This window comes from Lolium perenne, chromosome 6 (genome assembly GCF_019359855.2).
Source record: "Lolium perenne isolate Kyuss_39 chromosome 6, Kyuss_2.0, whole genome shotgun sequence".
Lineage (NCBI taxonomy): Eukaryota > Viridiplantae > Streptophyta > Magnoliopsida > Poales > Poaceae > Lolium > Lolium perenne.
This window is the reverse complement of record NC_067249.2, coordinates 125,490,214-125,518,035: the sequence shown is the minus strand read 5'-3', so window position 1 is coordinate 125,518,035 and position 27,822 is coordinate 125,490,214. Positions and strand designations below refer to the sequence as shown.

At 44.7% G+C, this 27,822-nt stretch overlaps 1 protein-coding gene across 1 annotated transcript; it reads right to left on the bottom strand.

Annotated features, from left to right (window-relative positions):
* Positions 1 to 15,941: 15,941 nt before the first annotated feature.
* Positions 15,942 to 21,468, bottom strand: LOC127334619 (probable lysophospholipase BODYGUARD 1). The gene is made up of 4 exons (XM_051361119.2): positions 21,141 to 21,468; positions 16,992 to 17,245; positions 16,402 to 16,875; positions 15,942 to 16,318 (listed from the first exon to the last, which is right to left on the bottom strand). Exons 1-4 carry the CDS (start codon positions 21,220 to 21,222, stop codon positions 16,025 to 16,027), a joined length of 1,104 nt encoding a protein of 367 aa, XP_051217079.1. The 5' UTR covers positions 21,223 to 21,468; the 3' UTR covers positions 15,942 to 16,024.
* Positions 21,469 to 27,822: the final 6,354 nt, after the last annotated feature.

Here is a 27,822-nt window from a genome sequence, read left to right as displayed (position 1 = left end):
GAAACCCTAGCACCTCAATTCCCCTTTCTCTCTGCTCCAAACTCGCCCATGACCGAAACCCTAGTCGCCCCGGCTCCGATCATCACCGACGGTAGGGGTCACCCAAAGGACCAATGGGTAGTTCATAAGAAGCGCATGAGTGTGAGGATTGTTCTGGTAGAAGGAATCGAGGATTGGCGTGCTCAATCGGACGAAATCGACCGTTCCCTTCTGATCAGGTTCGCCGGAAAACTCGACCTCGCCGTCATCTCCGACCATCCCGGGCTTCGTCGAGCAGTTCTTCAGCTTCAGGTTGATCTCGCGCGTCTTTAGGTTCTTCAATTACTTCAATTGATCCACCGTAGCTCCATCTAGCAAATTGGCCGGTTAGCACCACCGCGGGAAGGTTCGCCGGAGTTCCTCCGGTGACCATTTCTTGGCGGCGAGACCACCATCTTCCTCAGCATGCCCATACGCGTCCAATGGAACCGTTCGGCCATCCTCCCGTGGCCTAAATCGGCGCCGCCGTCGGCAACTGGCCGCCGGTCGGCCACAGTACTGCCCTCGTAGCCACCGTGGCACTGACGTGGCCACTGGCCCACCTGTCTGCGTCTGTAGGTAGTAGTAGCCCGGGTACACTTAGTAGTTTTTGTTTTATTTCAAATACCAGAAAAATACTGCAACTTCAAGTAAATTTAGAAAATTCATTACAATTCAGAAAAATACAAATTAGATATCAAAATGTTCCTAAAAAGAAAATCTATCCAATAAAAATATAATATAGAATTTTTATTGTTAATAAAAATTTAATTATTTTAAACTCATTAATTAAGTCTTTTCTTTTATACTTGATTGAATTAAAATTCAATAAATAAGGAAAACTTTAAAAATTAAATAGAAACCAGTAGAAAATAAAGAAAATTTTAAAACTAATTTCTTTATTTATTAATTTGTTAAATCCTTATTAGAGGGATTTAAACCCTAATTAATAATTACCTTAATTATTAAATTCATTAAAAATAATAAAATGTCAAAACTAATACAATATTATTTTTATTTCAAACTCATTAATAACTTCAACTTGATAATGAAGTTATTAATCCTAAAATTATAGGGTAATTAAGAAACCCTAGTTTCATATAGTAGAAAACCAGGAACTCATCATTTCATGTGTAACCCTAAAACCCGAATTCAATTAGGAACCTTAGCTCCCCTACTTCATAGGAACCCTAAATTATTCCCAAACATAAACCCTAAGTAACATGTGATCATATTACTTCATTAGTAGTTATAGATCCATAACTAGCAGCTAAATGCTCACCATGTTCACATAAAATATAGGAACCCTATTACTAGCAGATGAGCATTCCATGTATTCAACTTAATCAAACCTAGCTGATCAAATAGGACCAACCCTAGTTCCTATCTTCCGAGATACCAACCTTTAATTATCCTTACTTAGCATCACACTATTGTGATGAACTCTAATAGTAACCATGACTGATGCTTACCTTACGTACCATACTCCACTAAACCCTACTAGTGTGAGATACTTATGAACCATCCTATTTATGGAGCCAATTATTCCTTACTTAATAGAACCAACAGTAAAACCTAGACCACCTCAAACCTAGTTGATATACTTCTTATTACTTAAGAAGTATGTTCTTCAAAAGTTATTCTTTTGAAGAAAATAAGAAATCATTATCAACCCTACTTATAAGGACCTATAAAACCTAGCCAGCTATCATTAGCAAGATAAACCAACCTAGACAACAATCATGTATAATGAATTGCTTAGGATGTCTAGGCTTATCCTAACCCTACAAGCCCTAGATGTTGATGAATCCAACTTTGTTGGGGATCCATCTAATACTTACTCCAGAAACTAGATGAAACCACACTCAACCATAGAACCCCACCAATCCAATTATCATACTTGTTCTTTATTTAAGAACATGTTCTTCAAAAGATATTCTTTTGAAATAGATAATAAATAATCATCAACCATGCACTATAGGACTTAAAATTGACAACTACCCTTTACTTGTTATACAACTACTATTCCATGAGTGTGTATGATTATTATTATGCATTATACCACTTGTTTATGCTTCTAAGACAACAAAACCCTAATACGGACCTTGTTTGTGGAATCACTCTAAAAGTGCAACACACCCTAAACAAATCACTACAACTCACTAATCCTAAATCATCGGGGTTAGGTCACGCTTAGAGCGATTGCATCTCATATTTATGCATTATTGCATCCTTGCCAATCTTTTAAACATCGTCCTTACCGGACGATGATGCTATTTCAGAATTTGGAGTTATTGCGTATCGAAGACCTTGCCTGCATAATCTTGCAGTCAAGAAAGGCAAGTTCATCACTTGCTCATGTCAATTGATTATCTTTATCAAATTACTTGCAAAGTACTATGATTATCACTATTGCATAAAAACCAAAACCACTATTTTCATAACTATGAATATGACTATGTGGTGGGCAATGGAACCATGGATTGTGTTGATATGGTGGAGGTTCCATTGCAAGGGTTTATATCCATCTAGGATTAAACAACAAATGTCGCCAGTGATTCTTGTGCCGTAATACCCGTGTTAACCATAAGATCTGGAGTGGGACGGAGTAGTCAAAAGTGTTTCCACCTCTCGTTCATCAACGGATGCGCTTACCGTAGCAATTGTGTCTGGCGGAACAACCGGAGGGTGGGGATCCCATTCTAATTCCCCACGGTAAAGCATTGCTTGCCGTAGCAGTTGTGTCTTGCGGAACAACCGGAGGGTGGGGAACCCATTCTAATTCCCCACGGTAATGCGGTCTATGATGGGTTGCAGCCACCGGCGTAGGAGTGTATGGTAGAGCCCAGCACTGTTGTCGTGGTCGGGGTCCACCCTGAAATTACGGGAATCATGGGACCGACGTGGACCCAGGGTCGGCGCATGCAACAAAGGGTGGGTGTTCGAGGTAGCGGAGGAACATGATTGGCTAGACCTTATACCGGGCCTCACACCAAAGGAAGTGTGGACGGGAACATATGCCCGGTTGGCACCAAGGTTAAGATCTCTTATGGGTAAAGCAACACACCTCTGCAGAGTGTAAAGAACCGTGACCTGTCACTCCCTGTTCCGGGATATGGAACTGCGAACGCGGCCGGAAAGGAGCTCCATGAAGTTCTAGTAAACCGGTGAAGGCTGACGGACATAGTTCTTCTGAATAAAAGCAACTCTTTGAAGAAACGATTATGAAAACCTGCATTGGTATTAGACTTTCTGGTCTAATGCCGTAGCTAGTGCATTAAACACCTCTTTCCTATAATGAACTTGTTGAGTACGCTCGTACTCATCCCACTCTTAAATCCCCTGCTTAGATATGGAGACATTGAAGGAGGATCTACCGTGCAACTCGAAGACCGAGGAGTCTACAAATACTTCAAGGGGACATGAACCTGCCGGAAGAGTCAAACACCACAACTACCATGGAGAAAACTGTAGTGACCTCACTTTAAATAAAGTGCAAGTCCCTGTGCATTAGTGCTAGTCCCTGGATCGAACTGCTAGCACACACAGTTTAAGATGAAATACCAAGTAGCAAAGGTCTTCATTACAACCTAAGATCCAGCGAAAATAAAATAGTTCGATACAACTTGCATAGCTCAAGGGCTAGCATAAACATAAATCAGAGTTCAACATCAAGCGGAAAGCAAATAGCATGGAGTCCTCTTCCTTCACGGATGCCACAGGCAGACATGTTGGGCAAAGACTCGTGATCCTAACATCTTCTTCAGCAACTAGGGATACCTGCAACATCAAACGTTGCAGCCCGAAGGAATCAATACATTTGGAATAGTATTGGCAAGGACACTTTTGTGGACTCAAAAGGCATCCTACACCTACGTGCACATCTGGCAGGTAGAGCTCAGGTTCATTTTGCATAAAGCCAATTTTTCCCTATCATTTATCAAAACATTTTCTTCCAATCTAATTAATAGTAACATTGGTAAATCCCCAATGTACCAATTAACAGTAACATTGGTAAAGCCCCAATGTACCTTCCTACCCTTGTTCACCCATCAAATTTTATTTAAGAAATTGGGATGAGGAGATCTTCGAACAAGGACTTGTCAGTTCGCTCAAGTTGTCCATAACCGGGGACACGGCTAAGTACTTAGATTTTACACTCTCGAGAGGTTGTACACCTTTACCCACATGGCCAGGTCAATCCTTCTACCTCGATGCACATTTTGCTCAAAGGACAGGTGCAGACCGTGGCCGAGACCTTCTGTGTGTAATCACCCGAACCATTCCGTAAGGGCCACGCCCCCACCTACAGTATCCCTCTACCACCACCTGGCCCCTAGGATCCGGGTTCATACAACATACTTTGTCAAGCCAGAGCCATAGTAGCATGTGGTTGTACGAAAAGCTAATGAGCAAGGTTTGTCTACAATCTCTTTAAGCCTGGGTGACTTTCCGCAAGTGTGCACTAGCACCAGGGTCTTGCCCCCTGATACAGCCACCCTCTCCATAACTCCACCATTCACCCAGGTAATTCATTAAACTTAGTTGTTTTTCCTTAACCTCTATCAAAACATTTTTCCATGGCATAGCAGGTAACAACTAAATTTAACGGCGGCTAAGGGAGTCTAGGAGTGGTGTAGCTAAACTACTAGGATTTAATAGCAGGCAAAAGCATAAACCCTAGACATGTCTACTACAAAAACACTACGGTGCAAGAATTAAAACTAGGACTTTTGGTGTGTGTCACTTGCCTTTTTCAGAGGGAAGAGTTGCAATCTTCGCAGTCACAACGGTTGCAGCTGTCACAGTCGCAATCTACAAGCATTCATACATAGCACGATAAACACAATGCACAACACAAATGCACAAGCATAGACATGAGATGCATATGATATTTACACAAGTGCACTCCATTTAATGATCTCTGGTTGTCACTATATGCATGATGCCATGGTCAAGTTTTATGGTCGGTTGAATTATTGCGAACCATCTATCACTAGCAAAGGGCAACTACCATTAAATACAAAAGGTATTTTGGTACAGTATAAAAATGATGATTTTGGTACTACTGGACAGTGGGTAACATTTGCAAGCATATGCAAAAGGAATCACCCGAAAAGGATATGTAGATCTCATTTTATGGGTGAAGTACTCCGATTAGGCATTAAAATATGGATGAATCTCAAACGTATGCAAGTCCACATTTTATTAGTTCATAGCGTTCCTTATATTTTTAGGATTCCGACGATATAAATTTTGTGATTTTTGGACAAGCGGAGCTCTGGTTATGAATTTCGCAATGCGCGGACTATCAAAACAGAGATTAAACGCAAACTAGGGTGTGTCCCTGACACTTGGCGCATCCTGATTGGTGCGTACCCCTTCGTTGCGGATCAGGCTCTAGTACCGTTGGATCTACTTTAAATCCTATGGCTCAGATCTGTTGACAATTTGGAAAGGGAAATAAAAGAAAGAGGGAATTACTGGGTGGCGCCGATCGGCCGGGCTGATGTGGCGACGAGGTGGCGCCGACGTGGCCGGCGACGTGGCGGCTGCGAGGTGAGATCGCCGGCGGCGATGGTCGGCGACGCTGCAGCGGTTCCCGGCGGCGGGAAGGGCACACGACGTGCGGGTCGGCGCCGCGGTGCGGATGGTTGTCGCGGCGCGGTTTGGGAGGTCCTGGCCGGCGGTAATGGCCGGCGGAGGCGGCGCGGCGAGGTGAACTCCGGCGAGCAATTGGGGCGGCTCTGGGGCGCACTAGGGAGGGAGAAGAGGAGGAGAAGGGAGAGGAGGCCGGGAGCTTTAAAGGGGCGGCCTCGGACGGAAGAGGGAGGTCGTGGGCGAGTGGGGGAGGTGGTCGGCGGTTGCTCCCTGTGCGTGCCTGCGTGCCTGTACGTGCGCACGTACAGGAGGTTGGGGACGAAGGAGATGGGGGCGCGTGCGGGGCTGGGGCGCGGGGGAGGCGGCCTAGCTGGGCCGTTCGGCCGGCTGGTCGGCCCAGTCGGGTCGGCCACTTTTTTTTTTTGTTTTTTTTTTCCTCATTTTTGAAAATGCATTTGAGCACCCAAAATAAATCGGAAAAATGCAAATAAGATACCGATGGATTCCTTGTGAAAATGTCTTCAGTTTGGAACCATTTTTGAAACAAAATAAAATACTTTTAAAACCAAAGTTTGCATAGACGCATAAGTGGCTAATAGCGCCATATTAGGGTTCGGGGTTTTGAAACGAATTTAAATTTCTCTTAAAATGCAACGATGGCATGATTCTTATGAATGCAATGCATGAGGTTTGAAATTTTAAAAATTGGGATGTTACAAACCCACCCCCCTTAAGATGATTCTCGCCCTCGAGAATCGGAGTGGCTAGCAAATAGGTGTGGATGATCTTCACGGAGGTCATCTTCTCGTTCCCATGTAGCTTCTTCCTCTGTGTGGTGGTTCCACTGGACCTTGCAGAATTTGATCGTCTTCGTACGGGTCACTCTTTCTGCTGTCTCCAGTATCTTGATCGGTTTCTCTTCATATGTGAGATCGCTCTCCAACTGAACTTCCTCAAGTGGCACTGTATCTCTCAACGGGGTCTCTGCCATTTCTGGGTGGCACTTCTTCAATTGGCTTACATGGAACACACTATGGACTGCAGCTAGAGATTCTGGCAGTTTCAACTCATATGCTACTTCACCTTTGCGAGCCAGGATCTTGAATGGTCCTACAAAGCGGGGTGCTAACTTTCCCTTGACTCCAAATCTCTTCACACCACGTAGGGGTGAGACTCTTAGGTATGCTCTATCACCTATCTCATAGGTCACTTCCCTACGCTTTGAATCAGCGTAGCTCTTCTGTCTAGATTGAGCTATTTTCAATCTATCTCTGATCAGTCTGACCTTCTCTTCGGCATCCTTGATCAGGTCTGGGCCAAACAGACTTCTTTCTCCTACGCCACTCCATAGCAATGGGGTGGTGCACTTCCTTCCATACAATGCCTCAAAGGGTGCCATACCAATACTAGCTTGGTGGCTATTGTTATATGAAAACTCTGCATAAGGAAGATTTTCATCCCAACTTGATCCATAGTCCAATGCACATGCTCTTAACATATCTTCCAAGATTTGATTCACTCTTTCAGTCTGTCCATCAGTCTGTGGGTGAAACGCTGTGCTGAACTCAAGTCTAGTTCCCAAAGACTCATGTATTTGACGCCAAAAGTGAGATGTAAACTGGGTACCTCTGTCTGACACAATGCTCTTGGGCACTCCATGCAAACAAATGATTCTGCTCATGTATATCTTAGCTAACTTGGCACTTGTATAGGTGGTCTTCACGGGTATAAAGTGAGCCACTTTAGTCAGACGGTCGACTACGACCCAAATAGAATCATATCCTGATCTAGTCTTTGGCAGTCCGGTGATAAAATCCATGCCAATATTCTCCCACTTCCATTCTGGTACAGGTAGTGGTTGCAACAATCCTGCGGGTTTCTGATGTTCCGCCTTGACTCTACTACAAACATCACACAATGCAATATACTCAGCGATGTCTCTCTTCATCTTACTCCACCAGAACCTTTCCTTCACGTCCATGTACATCTTGGTGTTACCCGGATGAATGGAGTATGGTGAATCATGGGCTTCCTGGAAAATCAACTTCCTAAGCTCAGGGTCCTGGGGTACACAGATACGCTTCTCAAACCATATAGTTCCTTGTTCATCTGCATGAAATCCTTTTGCTCTGCCTTCGCTCATAAGGACCTTAATCTCTTATATTTCTTTGTCTAACTTTTGAGCTTCTCTAATTCTGTCCATTAGTGTTGGCTGAACTTCAAGTGATGCCAAATAACCTTTGGGCACAACCTCTAGTCTGAGGTCCTTAAACTGTTCACACAGTTCCTCTGGTAATTCTCCAGCGGTGAGGCCGTTTACATAGCTCTTACGGCTCAGCGCATCGGCTACAACGTTAGCCTTCCCTGGGTGGTATTGCAAATTCATATCATAATCTTTTATTAACTCCAACCATCTTCTTTGCCGCATGTTCAGCTCCTTCTGAGTGAATATGTACTTCAGGCTTTTATGGTCTGTGAACACATCACAATGCTTTCCCATCAAGTAGTGTCTCCACACTTTCAGGGTATGAACAACAGATGCTAGCTCTAAGTCATGGGTTGGGTAGTTTCTCTCATGCTTCTTAAGTTGCCGCGAAGCATAGCACACTACTTTTCCATCTTGCATTAGAACACCTCCAAGTCCTTGACGAGAGGCGTCGCAGTACACCTGGAAATCCTTATTGATATCCGGCAAACATAGAACTGGTGCACTTACGAGGCGTTGCTTCAACTCTTGAAAACTAGCTTCACACTCATCAGTCCAGATGAATTTCCTCTCCTTCTTCAACAGTTCTGTCATGGGCTTTGCAATCTTGGAGAAATTCTCAATAAATCTCTGGTAGTATCCAGCGAGTCCTAGGAAACTCCGGATCTCTCCTGCATTCTTGGGTGATTCCCACTCGGTCACAGCTGCAACTTTACTCGGATCAACTGCGACTCCTTCTGCTGAAACTATATGTCCAAGGAATCCAACTCTATCCAACCAGAACTCACACTTGCTGAACTTGGCATACAACTTGTGCTCTCTAAGCTTCTCCATGATTAGGCGCAAGTGCCTCTCATGTTCGGCTTCATCCTTTGAGTATATCAATATATCATCGATGAAAACTACTACGAACTTATCCAAATATTCCATGAACACTTTGTTCATCATGGCCATAAAATATGCCGGAGCATTGGTTAGACCAAAAGGCATAACTGTATACTCATACAGACCGTATCTAGTAGTGAATGCGGTCTTAGGTATGTCTTGCTCTCTGATCTTCATTTGGAAGTAACCCGATCGAAGATCGATTTTGGAAAATACTTTTGCTCCCTTCAGTTGGTCAAACAGGTCGTTGATATTGGGCAATGGGTACTTGTTCTTGATAGTGACTTCATTGAGTGATCGATAATCCATTACCAATCTCTTGCTAGAGTCCTTCTTCATCACAAACAAAACAGGGGCTCCCCATGACGATGAACTAGGTCGGATGAAACCCTTTTCCATTTGTTCCTTAAGCTGCTTCTTCAACTCCTTCAATTCCTCTACATCCATCTTGTATGGTCTCTTGGCTATTGGTCCAGTTCCAGGCAATAGTTCAATGAGAAACTCAACTTCTCTATCCGGTGGCATTCCTGGCAACTCTTCTGGGAACACGTCCGGGTATTCTCTCACAACGAGCACCGTCTCCATGCTAACCCCCTTAAGAGAGTTGACCTTACTACCTTTAAGCTCAAAGGTTGAATTGAAACGGATCCTCTTCATTTCTGGGGTTGTGAGTGTAATTGATCTCTTTGCACAATCTATTATGCCTCCATAAGTGGTCATCCAATCCATGCCCAAGATTACATCTAGACCTTGGGATGGTAGGACTACTAAGTTGGCTGGGAACTTATGTTTTCCAATTTGCAGGGTCAAATTTCTACATCCATCAGTTACTAACATCTCTCCCCCTGGAGAGCTTACTCTAAGAGGGCATCCCGTTGTTTCAGTGGGAAGATTATTCTTAACCACAAATGCTCTTGATATGAAAGAATGCGATGCACCAGTATCAAATAGAACAAGTGCTGAAAAGCAATTGAGCATGAACGTACCGATCACTGCGTCTGGCTCATCATAGATCTCCTCAACATTGACATGGTTGGCATGTCCCTTCTGGAACGGGTTCGGCTTGCCTGCATCCACAATCTTCCTTGCTTCCTCAGCCTTCTTCTCAGGGCAGTCGTTGGCAAAGTGTCCTGTCTTCCTGCACTTGAAGCACTCTACCTGGCTGATGTCCTTCTTCACAAAGCGATGACCATTGTTGTTGCCATTGCCGTTGTTGTGGCCATTGCCATTTCCATGATGGCTGCCATTACTCTTCCCAGAGTTGTGGTGGTGATTCTTGTGATCATTGTGGTGATGCTTGTTTCCTCCATCATTGCTGCCATACTTGTGATGGCCAGAACTTCCACTACCATCTCCATATGACCGCATCTTGTGCGCTGGTCCAGATCCATACTTGTCATAACCGTGCTTTCTCTTCCGGTTCTCCATGCTGTTGTGCTTGGACTCAACTGCCACTGCGCTGTCATACAGCTCCTGGTAATTGGCGTACCTAGAAGCACAAAGCTGAATGGATATCTCATCATTGAGACCTCTCATGAATTCCTCCTGCCTCTTCCTATCAGTGTTCACATCTTCAGGTGCATAACGAGCCAACTTGTTGAAGAGCTCAGCATAGTCAGACAAGGAGCGAGATCCCTGGCGCAAGTCGCGAAACTCGCGCCTCTTCAGAGCAATGACTCCAGGAGCAACATGAGCAGTGCGAAAGGCATTCTGAAACTGATCCCAAGTGATGGCTGCGATGTCAGGGTAGGTGATCTGGTAGTTGTCCCACCATTCAGCTGCGGGTCCTTCAAGCTGATGTGCGGCGAACCGCACCTTCTCTTCCCCATGTGCTTGAATAGTGTCCAATTTCTTGTTAATTGTACGCAGCCAGTCATCAGCTACGATTGGCTCAGGAGAACTTGAGAATGTGGGAGGGTTCAGCCTCAGGAACCTAGTCAGACGGTCCTGCTGTGGCGGAGGTGGCGGTGGCGGGGGTGGTGGATTGTTGTTATTGTTCTGCAGGTTGTTGTTCAGCTGGGCTATGGTTTGAGTCACTACTTGCATCAGCTGGGCATGTGCCTCCATCATCTGCTGAACATAGGCTGGCACCTCTGGCTCTCGGCGGGGCGGCATGCTGTGGGGTTTGAGAGGTAAGAATAGAATTAGACTAGAGCTAAGGAGAAATAAAATTTCCTACCCTCACACAACACAAGCAAATAAACAATCCTCAAAATCACGCAAGCAAATATTTTTAAACACTAACAAACTAGTATGGTCATACCACAATTTGGTATGATCAATACATTTTTAATACATCGTTGGTCTGATAAAGGAGAGAAAGTGGTGGTCTACTCTATTTCCATCTTGGGTGCTTCCAGCTTCTCTTCCACTTCCTTGAGGTCTTCAAAGATTGGACGTCTAAAGGATGAAGATTTTTTTTTTAAAAGATGAAATAGGTGAGAGTACAAGAAAACAATTCGCAAACATTTCTTTTTGATAGAAAATGGATTAGATAGATAAGATGGAATTTCATCCTAGGGTCTTCCTATTTCTAATCCAAACCTAGGGTCACGAACCTATGGGCAACACAGTGCTCTGATACCATCTGTAGTGACCTCACTTTAAATAAAGTGCAAGTCCCTGTGCATTAGTGCTAGTCCCTGGATCGAACTGCTAGCACACACAGTTTAAGATGAAATACCAAGTAGCAAAGGTCTTCATTACAACCTAAGATCCAGCGAAAATAAAATAGTTCGATACAACTTGCATAGCTCAAGGGCTAGCATAAACATAAATCAGAGTTCAACATCAAGCGGAAAGCAAATAGCATGGAGTCCTCTTCCTTCACGGATGCCACAGGCAGACATGTTGGGCAAAGACTCGTGATCCTAACATCTTCTTCAGCAACTAGGGATACCTGCAACATCAAACGTTGCAGCCCGAAGGAATCAATACATTTGGAATAGTATTGGCAAGGACACTTGAGGGGCCTCACACGGCATCCTACCCCTACGTGCACATCTGGCAGCCAGAGCACCGGTTCATTCTGCAGAAAGCCAAATATTCCCTATCATTTATCAAAACATTTTCTTCCAATCTAATTAATAGTAACATTGGTAAATCCCCAATGTACCAATTAACAGTAACTTTGGTAAAGCCCCAATGTACCTTCCTACCCTTGTTCACCCATCAAATTTTATTTAAGAAATTGGGATGAGGAGATCTTCGAACAAGGACTTGTCAGTTCGCTCAAGTTGTCCATAACCGGGGACACGGCTAAGTACTTAGATTTTACACTCTCGAGAGGTTGTACACCTTTACCCACATGGCCAGGTCAATCCTTCTACCTCGATGCACATTTTGCTCAAAGGACAAAAGTGCATCGTGGCCGAGACCTTCTGTGTGTAATCACCCGAACCATTCCGTAAGGGCCACGCCCCCACCTACAGTATCCCTCTACCACCACCTGGCCCCTAGGATCCGGGTTCATACAACATACTTTGTCAAGCCAGAGCCATAGTAGCATGTGGTTGTACGAAAAGCTAATGAGCAAGGTTTGTCTACAATCTCTTTAAGCCTCGTGACTTTCCGCAAGTGTGCACTAGCACCAGGGTCTTGCCCCCTGATACAGCCACCCTCTCCATAACTCCACCATTCACCCAGGTAATTCATTAAACTTAGTTGTTTTTCCTTAACCTCTATCAAAACATTTTTCCATGGCATAGCAGGTAACAACTAAATTTAACGGCGGCTAAGGGAGTCTAGGAGTGGTGTAGCTAAACTACTAGGATTTAATAGCAGGCAAAAGCATAAACCCTAGACATGTCTACTACAAAAACACTACGGTGCAAGAATTAAAACTAGGACTTTTGGTGTGTGTCACTTGCCTTTTTCAGAGGGAAGAGTTGCAATCTTCGCGATACAACGGTTGCAATTTGTCACAGTCGCAATCTACAAGCATTCATACATAGCACGATAAACACAATGCACAACACAAATGCACAAGCATAGACATGAGATGCATATGATATTTACACAAGTGCACTCCATTTAATGATCTCTGGTTGTCACTATATGCATGATGCCATGGTCAAGTTTTATGGTCGGTTGAATTATTGCGAACCATCTATCACTAGCAAAGGGCAACTACCATTAAATACAAAAGGTATTTTGGTACAGTATAAAAATGATGATTTTGGTACTACTGGACAGTGGGTAACATTTGCAAGCATATGCAAAAGGAATCACCCGAAAAGGATATGTACATCTCATTTTATGGGTGAAGTACTCCGATTAGGCATTAAAATATGGATGAATCTCAAACGTATGCAAGTCCACATTTTATTAGTTCATAGCGTTCCTTATATTTTTAGGATTCCGACGATATAAATTTTGTGATTTTTGGACAAGCGGAGCTCTGGTTATGAATTTCGCAATGCGCGGACTATCAAAACAGAGATTAAACGCAAACTAGGGTGTGTCCCTGACACTTGGCGCATCCTGATTGGTGCGTACCCCTTCGTTGCGGATCAGGCTCTAGTACCGTTGGATCTACTTTAAATCCTATGGCTCAGATCTGTTGACAATTTGGAAAGGGAAATAAAAGAAAGAGGGAATTACTGGGTGGCGCTGACTGGCCGGCTGATGTGGCGACGAGGTGGCGCTGACGTGGCCGGCGACGTGGCGGCTGCGAGGTGAGATCGCCGGCGGCGATGGTCGGCGACGCTGCAGCGGTTCCCGGCGGCGGGGAAGGGCACACGACGTGCGGGTCGGCGCCGCGGTGCAGATGGTTGTCGCGGCGCGGTTTGGGGAGGTCCTGGCCGGCGGTAATGGCCGGCTGGAGGCGGCGCGGCGAGGTGAACTCCGGCGAGCAATTGGGGCGGCCTGGGGGCGCACTAGAGAGGGAGAAGAGGAGGAGAAGGGAGAGGAGGCCGGGAGCTTTAAAGGGGCGGCCTCGGACGGAAGAGGGAGGTCGTGGGCGAGTGGGGGAGGTGGCCGGCGGTTGCTCCCTGTGCGTGCCTGCGTGCCTGTACGTGCGCACGTACAGGAGGTTGGGGACGAAGGAGATGGGGGCGCGTGCGGGGCTGGGGCGCGGGGGAGGCGGCCTAGCTGGGCCGTTCGGCCGGCTGGTCGGCCCAGTCGGGTCGGCCACCTTTTTTTTTTTTGTTTTTTTTTCCTCATTTTTGAAAATGCATTTGAGCACCCAAAATAAATCGGAAAAATGCAAATAAGATACCGATGGATTCCTTGTGAAAATGTCTTCAGTTTGGAACCATTTTTGAAACAAAATAAAATACTTTTAAAACCAAAGTTTGCATAGACGCATAAGTGGCTAATAGCGCCATATTAGGGTTCGGGGTTTTGAAACGAATTTAAATTTCTCTTAAAATGCAACGATGGCATGATTCTTATGAATGCAATGCATGAGGTTTGAAATTTTAAAAATTGGGATGTTACAAAAACCTAAATTAAGTAGTAGAAGGGAACTAGCTTCCTAAACCTAGCTCCTATTTAGCTAGAATCTAGTCATAGCCTCTTTAGCTAGTCAAATACTCTATAAATAGAGTCCGTGATAAGATTAGATCACGAGTCGTTCTTTTGGAGTTTATTTGCAGTTTTACCTCATTGTAAAGTAGGAGGCTGTGTGGATCTTTTGTAAAGAGTCTGTGTTGTAATTCTATAGACATGCCTTGGACCCGCATATGTTTCTGTTGTACCACTCTGAGCGATATAATACGAGTGGAACGATGTTTCATTGGTGTTATATCAGACTTGCATACTACACCATGCAGTGGTATGCCGGGTCACCACAATTTTACACTTATACCTGACCATATATAAAGCATTGTCTTCTTGCATATATAAAATCTCTGATCTATATAATGTTTTACACTGGCAATCTTCCTCATGAATTATGGATTGTCTTGGTTGGGCACTTGGCAAGACAGCAACACGATCTGCTCCCTAAAGTGCTCACCAACCTCTAGGTTGCTCAAATGTGATCAACTATGATGTTGTTTATACTTGATAGATCAGAAGTGCAGCATGCATCTGCTAATGATTGTTATATCCCACTATAGTTGATTGATGTCATTTCCAGTTATTGATGTCATTTACAGAAAGAAGAATCTGACTACTTGAAAATAAATCGTGGTGGTTTCTTTCATGAGAGTTGCAGTTTATGCAGATTGTGTTCTTTTCAAACAAGGTAATGCACTTCACCGTATTGAATAATTCTTAGGATGCAAATGACATTAGATTTTTAGGCTTTAGCACTCTTCATAAATAAGGTTCCATTTTTGCCATGAATTGTTTGGGTAGACACAGTTCTTTCATCGCCATAAGCCACAAACAAACTCATATTTATAACAGGCTGAGTTGTTTTCATTTTGGTTTTTAGATAGTTTAGGAACAAACTGCATTTAAAATTTTAATAAATGATTTTTCCTATGCCACTGTATTAGGAGCGGCCGGAGAAGACAGAAACTTGCTTGACTGCTTACCTCTTGGGTTTATTTGTTATCCATTTGTGACTATATTTGCTGCTCCTTATAAAATCATTTATTAATAACAATGCCCACTCAATGAAAAATTGACAATGTTTACTTATGTTTGTTGATTGTCATAGAAATTGCTGACATTTATAGTGAGTATTGAGCAAGTTTCTTGCCCGGTGACACGGTTGTTTGATAGAAGACACAAGATTTGAATATTCAAAGCTTTCACGATCTGGCCATCCTTGTAAAAACAATTTGTTAAATCAAAGCACGATTATTTAATAATACGTTAACAGTTTGGTTTATGCATAAACATGTTCTGAAATTATTGTTGTAATGAGCAGACTATTTATATGAGATTATGAAACTATCATTGCAACGAACATTCTATTCACGTGAGTTTACGTGTTGCCATTCTGAAAGGTTTAAACATAGTTCTAAATATAAAAACCATGTTGCCATGTATAGGTTGGGTGTTCTTTGATTGTTTGATTCTTTCGCATTCTGGTTTGTGTCTAGATAGAGAGCGTGCGTTGCACGTGCATACTTACTAGTTCTCCGAGATAGTTTTCAGCATTTGGGTTATATCGATCTTCTTTCACCAAGTTAAATTAAAGGGAAGGATTGAGAGAGAGCAATCGATGTAAGTGGGGAAAATGACAAAACTGATCCCTTGTACAAAAATCGGCAAGAAATGGCCATATCTAGAAAAAAATCTTGCCGAGGCATTTGTTGCTAAAAAAATAAGGTGCTGAGCAGAAGAGTGGTATTCGATCATTATTATCGTCAATGTCAGTGTAGCTAACAGCAGTGGATTCAGCAGTTCAGTTGTGTCCTAGGCTCCTAGCACCATCGTCCTGACGATGACATCGCCCATGCCGTCGGCGATGGGGAAGAGGTGCCCGGCCGTTGGCAGCTCGTGGTAGCGGACCCACGGCAGCGTCTTGGCGATGTAGCGGGAGAGGCCGACGGGCACGATGAGGTCCTCGGCGCCGTGCCACAGGTGCACCTCCGCGTCGCCGGCCGGGAACGGGTCTTCTAGCTCCAGCGGGCTCCACGCCCACTTGCCGAACCCGACGATCATGTCCCGGTGCAGGCTCTCGTGCTCTCCCTGTTGCCTCGCCTGGCCCTGCACGCGTACAAGGAATCGGAAACACCAATTTAGTAATGCAGAGGACTGAGCTGCTTCTGCACTCAAACAGCATCACATACCGCGTAGCTTCGGTAGGCGAGCTTGGGGACGATGGCCATGTCTTCCCGGGAGAGGATGGCGGGATTGAAGGCGATGACGCTGGATGCCGGGAAGAACTTCTGGGTGTTCCACCAGTAGGTGAGCCAGGGGGCGTGGTGCGCGACGCGGACCGCCCACTGGTCCTGCGGGATCTGCTGGTACCACGCCGCCCACGACACGTTCGACGGGTACCCTGACCACCAGTAGTTGCCCACGGGGCCGAGGATCGACACCCCGGAGAGCCTGTGAGGGATGTGCTTGAGGCAGCTCCACATGATCTCGCCGCCCATGGAGAATCCGACGAGGTAGAACCTGGGGCCAAGCTCAAGGGCGTCTGCTAGCTCTTCGATGTCCAGGGCGGTGCTCTTCTCGGTTCTCTCAGGGTGCGGGTCGCTCTCGCCGTACCCAGGCCGATCGAAGGACAAGATGTAGACCCCGAGCTCTTGCGCAAGCTCCTGCAATCAGCGCCAAAGTTTGCAGCAACACAAATCAAATATCTAATCTTCTGTTCTGTACGAAACTCATAAGTATATATTCAGGAGGTAGCCCGACTGATTGATCGCTCACGTACGGGTGATACTTGCAGCGCATCGTATCTGCAGGAGTCGAATCCATGGACGAAGATGATCCTATGCTTGGCCTCTTCCTTGGGGACACCGGACTCATGGTAGGCCAAGTGTCTCCCGTCCTTGAGCCTGATCCTTGTCCCGGTCACCGGAGGGCCGCCGGGCGTTCCGCAGATTTTGGGAGGCGGCGCCTGAAGCTGACGAAACAGCACCGCCAGCAAGATCATAAATGCAAGGCGGGGAAGCCTCTTGGCGATACCTGCCGTTAGAAAACACACGCGCTGCATTAGTATCACCGAGAGCATCTCCAGTCGCGTCCCCAAAATGAGGTTTGGAGGACCGCGGACAAGAAATGAGGAAAAAAAACTGTCCAATCGCATCCCCCAAAGCTAATTAGCCCCTCATTTTGTGTCTGGCGTCCCCGGTAGAGACTCTATGCATAGAGTCTCTACCGGGGACGCCGGACACAAAAACAGCGTTCACATGCATGCATGCATCCCCTAGTCCCCACATGTTAGTCTCTTTCCCCACACTTTCTCTCACCTACTTTTCCCACATGGGATGGTCCCCTCTATTAAAATGCATGCATCCGGACGCTGTTTGAGGGACGCGGCTGGGAAGGGCCTCTTTTTTGTACAGATTTTTGGTCTCTTTTTGTCCGGCGCGGTCCTAAACGTGCCCCAAATCATTTGTGTCGGACGCTTTTTGAGGGACGCGACTGGAGATGCTCTGAATGCTACCAAATACAAAGTCCTATGTCTTATTGACACTGTGTAGGGAGTACATATAAAAGCGCTTTTACGGGGAACATATATCTTACTGAATATCCGTTGTAGTTCAGCTTAAAATAAACAGTAAAATAGCCCTACAAATTAACAGTAAGGTGTAGATGCAATAGCAACCAATCATGGCTAAATGATCTTTGCTTGCAGCTCCAAGTATATGATCTAAAATCTTCCTTTTGTCATCTCGTGTCAAGCTTTGGAACTGAACAGAACAAACCAGTCCCACCTGAACCATATAATGTTTCTTGGACCAAACTACAGAGCCTTGGTACACTCTAATTTTAGAGTGATGCACGTGCTAATCTCCTTCTTATACGTGTATAGGAAAAGGAAAAAAAAAAAGAACAAACTGCCCATGCAACATGCAAATACAAGGCATCAACAATGTGTTTCATGCTTTTGAATCGGCTATCTGCTTTCACCATTAGTTTCATTACTATGTCATTTTCTTAAACCAGATCCCATATTAGTAACATGTTCCAGTGATTGTTTTTCACTTAGAATTGCTAGCAAAGATCCATTAGTGATAGTCAATCCCTTTTGGGTTATAGGAAGTTAATAGCCACTTGGTTACAAGGCTAACAAACATCAACCCCCCCCCCCCCCCCCCCAGCACACACACAAATGTAATACTTATATCATATCAGTTTGATAACATGATATCGTCTCTTATGGGCTGATAGCATGTAACACACTAAGTTTCTAGACCTGGATACATATTAATTGTTACCTATTAAACCACACTCTTAGGACAGTACAACGTTCACTACCAACATGGTAACCATCAAGGTTTAACCTGGTAACTCAATAAAAAAATTGTTTAAAGCAAAACAAAAGAGACCTTGCTTCCAAGGAAGACAACACTCATCGCGAGTACGAAGCGCTAATCCGATTAACAACCTAGGAGATAAATCATTTTAAAAATTTGGGATTAAATATTAGTGATACCGATGCCAAAGCAAGGGGAATATTCATGCTTACATGTACCTCCTCTTCCAACGGGAGGTGTGTCTGTGTGCGTGGGGGGGGGGGGGGGGGGGGATGTAATGGAATATGAGCAAGTTTGAATGTATGTGCTATTTAGATTTCCCGAATTTTCTTTCAGTCAGTATTCTTTGAACCTTAGAATCTTGTCGGGTTTTGTCACAATAGCAAATTTTGTTCAATCAGACAAAGAATCTTTCGGATGAAGAAACATGAACCAACAGCTACAAGTTACACCTCCTTCGACGAGGCCTTAAAGCAACCAGGGTGGACTAGGTTAAGGTATTCGGATTTTTTCACCAAAAATGGTTGTCGTGTTTTTAAATTTTTCAGAAGACTTCAAAATGCTAGTTGTGTAAAATCCTATGGAAGACTGGATTTGAGTTCATATGCAAAAAAATAATACTCCCTTTGTCACAAAACAAAAGGCTTGCACACAATTTTAGGTTTCATTTCCAACAATACTTAAATAATTAACATGTGAGCTATGTAACACAAAAATGAATCCAATTGAAAATGCATTGTAATATAATTCTCGTGTTACTATTTAATTGCTAAGATGCAACAACGAGTGAATAAAATGAATGAATAAATAAATAAATAGATTGTGAAAACTGAGACACAATTATCATTTGGAGTAACTAGTACAAATTGCAAATCGGATGATCGTATCAAGGGTCAAGGGGCTTTGGATATCCACAATATGTGTGACAAGAATTAAGACTAGTCATAGTGAAAGTAACTTAGGTAGTAACATAGAAATACATGTAATACTAACTAGGCATGAAGAGAGAGAGAGAGAGAGAGAGAGAGAGAGAGAGAGAGAGATAGACAGATGTTTCTGGTAACTAGCTATGTTACCATGAGATTACACTTTTCAAGAAAAAAATTACTCTACAAACTAATTCACGTAGCCATCTATGAAATTATCTATATGCTACTCCCCATCATGACTAGCCTAATGCGTTTTGAAAGGCCTTAGCGGATGCTATATTGGTATATGTGTACTCCATCCGTCTAGAATGCGTACACAATACCAAATACATAAAATATGTAAGTATATTTTATTAGGTTATAACGGTATTTTGTATATGCTATTTTTTACTAAACAATTAGTCAAACTTCGCAACCATTTGATTTTGGCAAAACCTTATATTAAAAAGTAGTAATATGTAAGGAGAGGAATATATACGTAGGTATATAAATGCCAGCTGCCCCATAGGAGCAAAAAGTCAGGGTCTTAAAAGAATATATCTAGAGTAGTCAGCAACCATGGCCATAGTGCAAAGTATCATATAGTGGTATCATCTATATGATACAAGTCTATGATACTACCTCTATAGTGGTTAATACCATCTGGTAGTATCATAATCTCATTATATTTAATTATTTGTATAATCTCAATGCATTTGTGTGTATAGAATGTATTTGACATTAAATTTTCTAATATCACGTGCTATGATACAGTATCATATTATGATACCACTAGCATATCTCTCATCATTAATTATAGCGCCACATCAGATTTTCGCCAAGGTGGCATGCATGATACTCCTTATGATACTAGCACTATGGCTAGCCTTAGTCAAACTTTGCAACCATTTTTCTATGTGTTATTTTTCCTAAACAATTAGTCAAACTTTGCAACCATTTGATTTTGACAAAACCTTATAGACTGGATAATATGTAAGGAGGGGAATATAGACTCGTATAGGTCTGTCATAAAACTGTTACATTTTGGTTTATAAATGCCAGCTGCCGCATAAGAGCAAAAAGTCAGGGTCTTACAAGAATATACTCCCCTAGAGTACTTGTGTAGATAAGACAAAGCTTGTGCAAAACCCCAAAGATATTCGGCCGAAGTGCGAGGCGCGATTCACGCCACGCCATTGTCTAAATATAGAAGAACGTGGACTGGTTCAGAGCACGCAAAATAAATAAAAGAAAAAAATCGGGACATTTCGCCACAAGCCAAGAAGAAGCAATTGGCAACCGTTATCAATGAAACTACGCATGTGCATCTCGTATGCAGACAAAGACAAGTTGCCTCGACCGGAGCAAGGAGGCAAGGATCTTCATGTCGAGCGGGCCTCGCTGTCGCGGAATTGATCTCGGGGCTCAGATCAGATCATCGCAAGGTGCGCGATCGCGACGGAACCAGAAGAGCAGTGAGCAAAGAACCGAGGTTACCAGAATATGGTGGAATGGTATCTAATTATGGGACTGCCGTAACAGCGAGAATACAGGAAGAAAGAAATCAGAGACGGCATCCATGGTGGTCACAAGGTCGCCGAACTAATGAAAACCGAACATATTGACGCGAGAAATCAGGACCGTCCGAAAGAGGAACATAGACGATCGAGGCGGGGAAGCGGCTGCACGTACCGGAGCCGGCGGCGGCGGGTCGAGGCGGCGGGACTTCCTGGCCGACGGTGGAGCCAGACGGCTTGTCGCCCGGTCCAGCCATGGCCAGATGAGATGAGAGACGTGATCAGACCAGCGATGTAGCTGGCCGGTGGAGCTTCAGAAGAGATACAATCGGAGAAGCAACCGATACGCCGTGGCGGACGTTGGATCGATGTGTGCAGGTGAAGCAGTAGATGCGATCCGTGGTGGTATTATATAGAGCTACATCTACCCATGCTTAGCCGGCGAGGCTGCGCGGAGAGCGGGGATATCGGCGGCTGTCGCGATGGCGCACGTGATTCGCTCTCGCCCTCGTGGCTCACTTTTTTAAAAAAGCTTTTTTTGGCTCTGCCACGGAGACACCCTATTCGGTATTCGCATCCGGGTCGATCCACGCCGTGGAATGGTCAAGTACTCGTTAGTCAATTACAGGGCAAGGAGGTCCTACGGGTGCTGCTGGCTGGGTTTCAACTTTCAACTCGTCGTATGAAGAACACAGTGAGACGTGCCCACCTCCCTGTTTCCAAAGCTTCTAGAAACTCCCTGCTCCAGTCGATGGCGGCACATGACGGATTTCTCTGAACAAGAAAGCCAGAAGGAGGTTTTCCTCTTTCGACGTATGTTGCCCTCCCCAACCCGCTGTTAAGGATGAGGCTGAAAAACATCGCACGCCTGGCCGGCAATTTCGCGCCTAGGCGCCTAGGCCGTAGGCTATAAAGAATGCCCAACTGCGCGGGGCGAGGAACCCCACCCCACTCCACCCCAATCGACACCGAACACCAAACCATTCATTCCTCGTCGGAAGATCGCCAACTGGACGCACATCAGACAGATGCGCCTAGCCCGCTTCCCTCCTAGGTCCGATGAGGAGGTCAACATCATGACCACGGAGATGGCCTGCCAGCAGGCGAAGGACGAGGTCACCGCCTTCGAGCACGAAGGCAAGGTGGCTCGGCAGGCGTTGGCATAGGTGATCGAGACGGTGGTGCAACAGGCTGAGAAGACGCTGGCATAGGCCAAGGAGGAAGCCGCGGTGGCTCTGTGTGGGATATGCCACGATGCAGCCATGGCGCTGTTGGAGATGGTGGTGAGCAACGCTGCCACCATCCCCATGCACGAGCGTCGATGCACCGTCACAGAGCGCAGGGAGGCGATGGAGGCGCTGCCGATCGACGCCGCCACCAACGTCGTTCGGTTTGGGCATGTCTGAATCGAACTAGGTAAGCCCACCTAGTGGGGCACCCCAGCCACCCCTCATATAAGGTGATGGTGCGGCTAGGGTTAGGGTTAGATCAGAATTGAAGTTTAGTCTAAGAACTATCACGTGTGTGCGTGGTGTTAGCATTCCTCCGGGGACGGCGATGTTGTTTATCTGTTTGCAATAAAGATCGTTGCGGAGGTTTTTGTGATCATCAAGGATTACCAAGCTAGGGTTTGAGGCATGTATTTCATCTTCATGTTGTTTGCTGGATTCGTTCCTCTTCTTCAGGTTGCGTTTCAGGCGTGATTGGGAGATTCTATGTACCAGGTTGTCTCGATGTGAAAGATCGGGCAAACATCTACAAGGTCGGGTTGGATCCTTGTATCAACAGCGTGGCGGAGGCGGCGGCCGTAACTATGGATTGGGGCCTCAAGGAGGAGGAGGAGGAGGGCCTCTGGCAGGTGTAGAAGACGCTACACAAGTCCACCGCAAGAGACCGCGACCGTCGGGAGCGTTACGCGGAAGCGTTCAAGGCGCGGAAAGCGAGGGCGTTCGCCGTCGCCGCGTCGTTGCGCGACGGGCACTGGTCGCGGTGGCGGTAGAGGACGAGGAGGCCGAGCGGGTCGTGGAGGAGGAGAGCAGGAAGCACTGGGCGGCCAATCTCAACGCCACCTTGGTGGTTCGTTGCATAGAAAACAAAAAATTTCTTACGATTGCAATAACAAAAACACCAAGATCGAATACAGGAGATGCTAGTAATGGGTAAAACTGTAGTTGAGATGAACTCACCCTCGAAGACACAAAACGGTAACGAGAACAATTCTCGTGGTTGATGTAGTTGACCACTTGCCGATCTCAAGATCGCGAGGAAGACAGGCCCTACAAGGGGCAGAGCTTCTGTACTTGGTCAGACGTACGGCTTGATGACGATCTCCGATCCCTCGTTTTAGCGGGGCAGCTGATACGTCTCAAACGTATCTATAATTTTTGATGCTCCATGCTTGTTTTGTTACAATTCTTATATGTTTTATATGCACTTTTCCACACTTTTTAGCATTTTCTGGGACTAACCTATTAACGCAGTGTCGTAGTGCCAGTTCCTGTATTCTGCTGTTTTTGTGTTTCAGAAAAGTTGTACATGAAAGTTTCTCGGAATTGGACGAAACAAAAGCCCAGAGTCTTATTTTTCCGGGACGAAGACGGAGCCAGAAGGACACACGCAGGAGAGCTGCCACGTGGCAGTACATAGGGCAGGTGCGGCCCCACCTTGGCCGCGCCTGGCCCATGTACTGGCGCCTCGTCGCCTCGTTTGCTCCACCTTTCCGCCTATTTATTCCTCATATCGGGAAAACCCCAGAGACCCGAGCCTCCATCCACGAAAAGTTCCGACGTCACCGTCAACCGAAACCCCAGTTCGGGAGGGTTCTACAGTCCATCCCGGCACCCTGCCAGAGAGGGAAATCATCGCTGGAGGCCTCTACATCGCCATATCTTCATCCGAGGTGATGCGTGAGTAGTCCTCCACGGGACCATGGGTCCATAGCAGTAGCTAGATGGCCGTCCTCTCCTTGTTGTGCTTCATGTATAGATCTTGTGAGCTGCCTAACATGATTAAGATCATCTATTTGTAATTGCTACATGTTGGTTTGATGTGGATGCAATTTGTAGAGAGATTGCTTTGGTTGAGATTATGTATTATGGTATTATGATCTTGTATGCTCTCCGTTTCTAGTAGATGCTCTGGCCAAGTAGATGCTAGCGACTCCAAGAGGGAGTATTTATGCTCGATAGTGGGTTCATGCCTCTATTTAACCATGGAAAGTGACATTGTTCTCTACGGTTGTAGATGTGTTGTTGCTACTAGGGAGAAAACAACGGTGTTCTATTCAAGGGTAATTTCATCGTGTACTTTACACACATTGCTTAAAGCGATAGTCCGTTTCTTGCAACTTAATACTGGAGGGTGTCGCGGATGCAATTCTGAAGGTGGATTATTAGTCATAGATGCATTTGGATTACGGTCTATGTATATTGTTGTAACGCCCGCATACTTTCATAGAATGTATTTTGCACCAACCATTAGCGTACAATCTATGTTTGTCAATTGCACATCTGTAATTTGTTTACCCAACATATTTATTTTATTGGGGAGGCGCTGATGGCGTGTAACTCACACGTTCATTGGGAACCCCAAGAGGAAGGTATGATGCGCACAGCAGCAAGTTTTCCCTCAGAAAGAAACCAAGGTTTATCGAACCAGGAGGAGCCAAGAAGCACGTTGAAGGTTGATGGCGGCAGGATGTAGTGCGGCGCAACACCAGGGATTCCGGCGCCAACGTGGAACCTGCACAACACAACCAAAGTACTTTGCCCCAACGAAACAGTGAGGTTGTCAATCTCACCGGCTTGCTGTAACAAAGGATTAACCGTATTGTGTGGAAGATGATTGTTTGCATAAAACAGTAGAACAAGTATTGCAGTAGATTGTATTTCAGTAAAGAGAATTGGACCGGGGTCCACAGTTCACTAGAGGTGTCTCTCCCATAAGACAAACAACATGTTGGGTGAACAAATTACAGTTGGGCAATTGACAAATAAAGAGGGCATGACCATGCACATACATATCATGATGAGTATAGTGAGATTTAATTGGGCATTACGACAAAGTACATAGACCGCCATCCAACTGCATCTATGCCTAAAAAGTCCACCTTCAGGTTATCATCCGAACCCCCTCCAGTATTAAGTTGCAAAGCAACAGACAATTGCATTAAGTATGGTGCGTAATGTAATCAACAACTACATCCTTAGACATAGCATCAATGTTTTATCCCTAGTGGCAACAGCACAACACAACCTTAGAACTTTCTGTCACTTTGTCCCAGTGTCAATGCGAGCATGAACCCACTATCGAGCATAAATACTCCCTCTTGGAGTTACAAGCATCTACTTGGCCAGAGCATCTACTAGTAACGGAGAGCATGCAAGATCATAAACAACACATAGATATAACTTTGATAATCAACATAACAAGTATTCTCTATTCATCGGATCCCAACAAACGCAACATATAGAATTACAGATAGATGATCTTGATCATGTTAGGCAGCTCACAAGATCCGACAATGATAGCACAATGGGGAGAAGACAACCATCTAGCTACTGCTATGGACCCATAGTCCAGGGGTAGACTACTCACACATCACACCGGAGGCGACCATGGCGGCGTAGAGTCCTCCGGGAGATGATTCCCCTCTCCGGCAGGGTGCCGGAGGCGATCTCCTGGATCCCCCGAGATGGGATCGGTGGCGGCGGCGTCTCTGGAAGGTTTTCCGTATCGTGGCTCTCGGTACTGGGGTTTTCGTCATGGAGGCTTTAAGTAGGCGGAAGGGTAGGTCAAGAGGCGGCACGAGGGGCCCAGACCATAGGGCCGCGCGGCCAGGGCAGGGGCCACGCCGCCCTATGCTCTGGCTGCCTCGTGGCCCCTCTTCGTCTCGTCTTCGGACTTCTGGAAGCTTCGTGGCAAAATAGGCCCCTGGGCGTTGATTTCGTCCAATTCCGAGAATATTTCCTTACTAGGATTTCTGAAACCAAAAACAAACGAAACAAGAATCGGCACTTCGGCATCTTGTTAATAGGTTAGTTCCAGAAAATGCACGAATATGACATAAAGTGTGCATAAAACATGTAGATAACATCAATAATGTGGCATGGAACATAAGAAATTATCGATACGTCGGAGACGTATCAGCATCCCCAAGCTTAGTTCTGCTCGTCCCGAGCAGGTAAAACGATAACACAGATAATTTCTGGAGTGACATGCCATCATAACCTTGATCATACTATTTGTAAAGCATATGTAGTGAATGCAGCGATCAAAACAATGTATATGACATGAGTAAACAAGTGAATCATAAAGCAAAGACTTTTCATGAATAGCACTTCAAGACAAGCATCAATAAGTCTTGCATAAGAGTTAACTCATAAAGCAATAATTCAAAGTAAAAGCATTGAAGCAACACAAAAGAAGATTAAGTTTCTGCGGTTGCTTTCAACTTGTAACATGTATATCTCATGGATATTGTCAACATAGAGTAATATAATAAGTGCAATAAGCAAGTATGTAGGAATCAATGCACAGTTCACACAAGTGTTTGCTTCTTGAGGTGGAGAGAAATGGGTGAACTGACTCAACATTGAAAGTAAAAGAATGGTCCTCCATAGAGGAAAAGCATCGATTGCTATATTTGTGCTAGAGCTTTGATTTTGAAAACATGAAACAATTTTGTCAACGGTAGTAATAAAGCATATGTATCATGTAAATTATATCTTACAAGTTGCAAGCCTCATGCATAGTGTACTAATAGTGCCCGCACCTTGTCCTAATTAGCTTGGACTACCGGATCATCACAATGCACATGTTTTGACCAAGTGTCACAAAGGGGTACCTCTATGCCGCCTGTACAAAGGTCTAAGGAGAAAGCTCGCATTGGATTTCTCGCTATTGATTATTCTTCAACTTAGACATCCATACCGGGACAACATAGACAACAGATAATGGACTCCTCTTTTATGCATAAGCATGTAACAACAATTAATAATTTTCTCATTTGAGATTGAGGATATATGTCCAAAACTGAAACTTCCACCATGGATCATGGTTTTAGTTAGCGGCCCAATGCTCTTCTCTAACAATATGCGTACTTAACCATAAGGTGGTAGATCTCTCTTACTTCAGACAAGACGGACATGCATAGCAACTCACATGAAATTCAACAATGAATAGTTGATGGCGTCCCCAGTGAACATGGTTATCGCACAACAAGCAACTTAATAAGAGATAAAGTGCATAATTACATATTCAATACCACAATAGTTTTTAAGCTATTTGTCCCATGAGCGATATATTGCAAAGGTGAATGATGGAATTTTAAAGGTAGCACTCAAGCAATTTATTTGGAATGGCGGAAAATACCATGTAGTAGGTAGGTATGGTGGACACAAATGGCATAGTGGTTGGCTCAAGTATTTTGGATGCATGAGAAGTATTCCCTCCCGATACAAGGTTTAGGCTAGCAAGGCTTATTTGAAACAAACACAAGGATGAACCGGTGCAGCAAAACTCACATAAAAGACATATTGAAAATATTATAAGACTCTACACCGTCTTCCGTGTTGTTCAAACTCAATACTAGAAATTATCTAGACCTTAGAGAAACCAAATATGCAAACCAAATTTTAGCATGCTCTATGTATTTCTTCATTAATGGGTGCAAAGCATATGATGCAAGAGCTTAATCATGAGCACAACAATTGCCAAGTATCACACTACCCAAGACATTAATAGCAATTACTACATGTATCATTTTCCAATTCCAACCATATAACAATTTAACGAAGAAGAAACTTCGCCATGAATACTATGAGTAGAAACCAAGGACATACTTGTCCATATGCTAC

Bases quoted from the DNA above. Each gene is read 5' to 3' on its own strand.
- LOC127334619 (XM_051361119.2), bottom strand. From the start codon at position 21,222: ATGGCTGGACCGGGCGACAAGCCGTCTGGCTCCACCGTCGGCCAGGAA. The intron at 16,876-16,991 runs GTACGTGAGCGA...CGCTGATTGCAG, and splicing joins ATGCGCTGCAAGTATCACCC to GAGCTTGCGCAAGAGCTCGG. The intron at 16,319-16,401 runs GTATGTGATGCT...GTACGCGTGCAG, and splicing joins TCGCCTACCGAAGCTACGCG to GGCCAGGCGAGGCAACAGGG.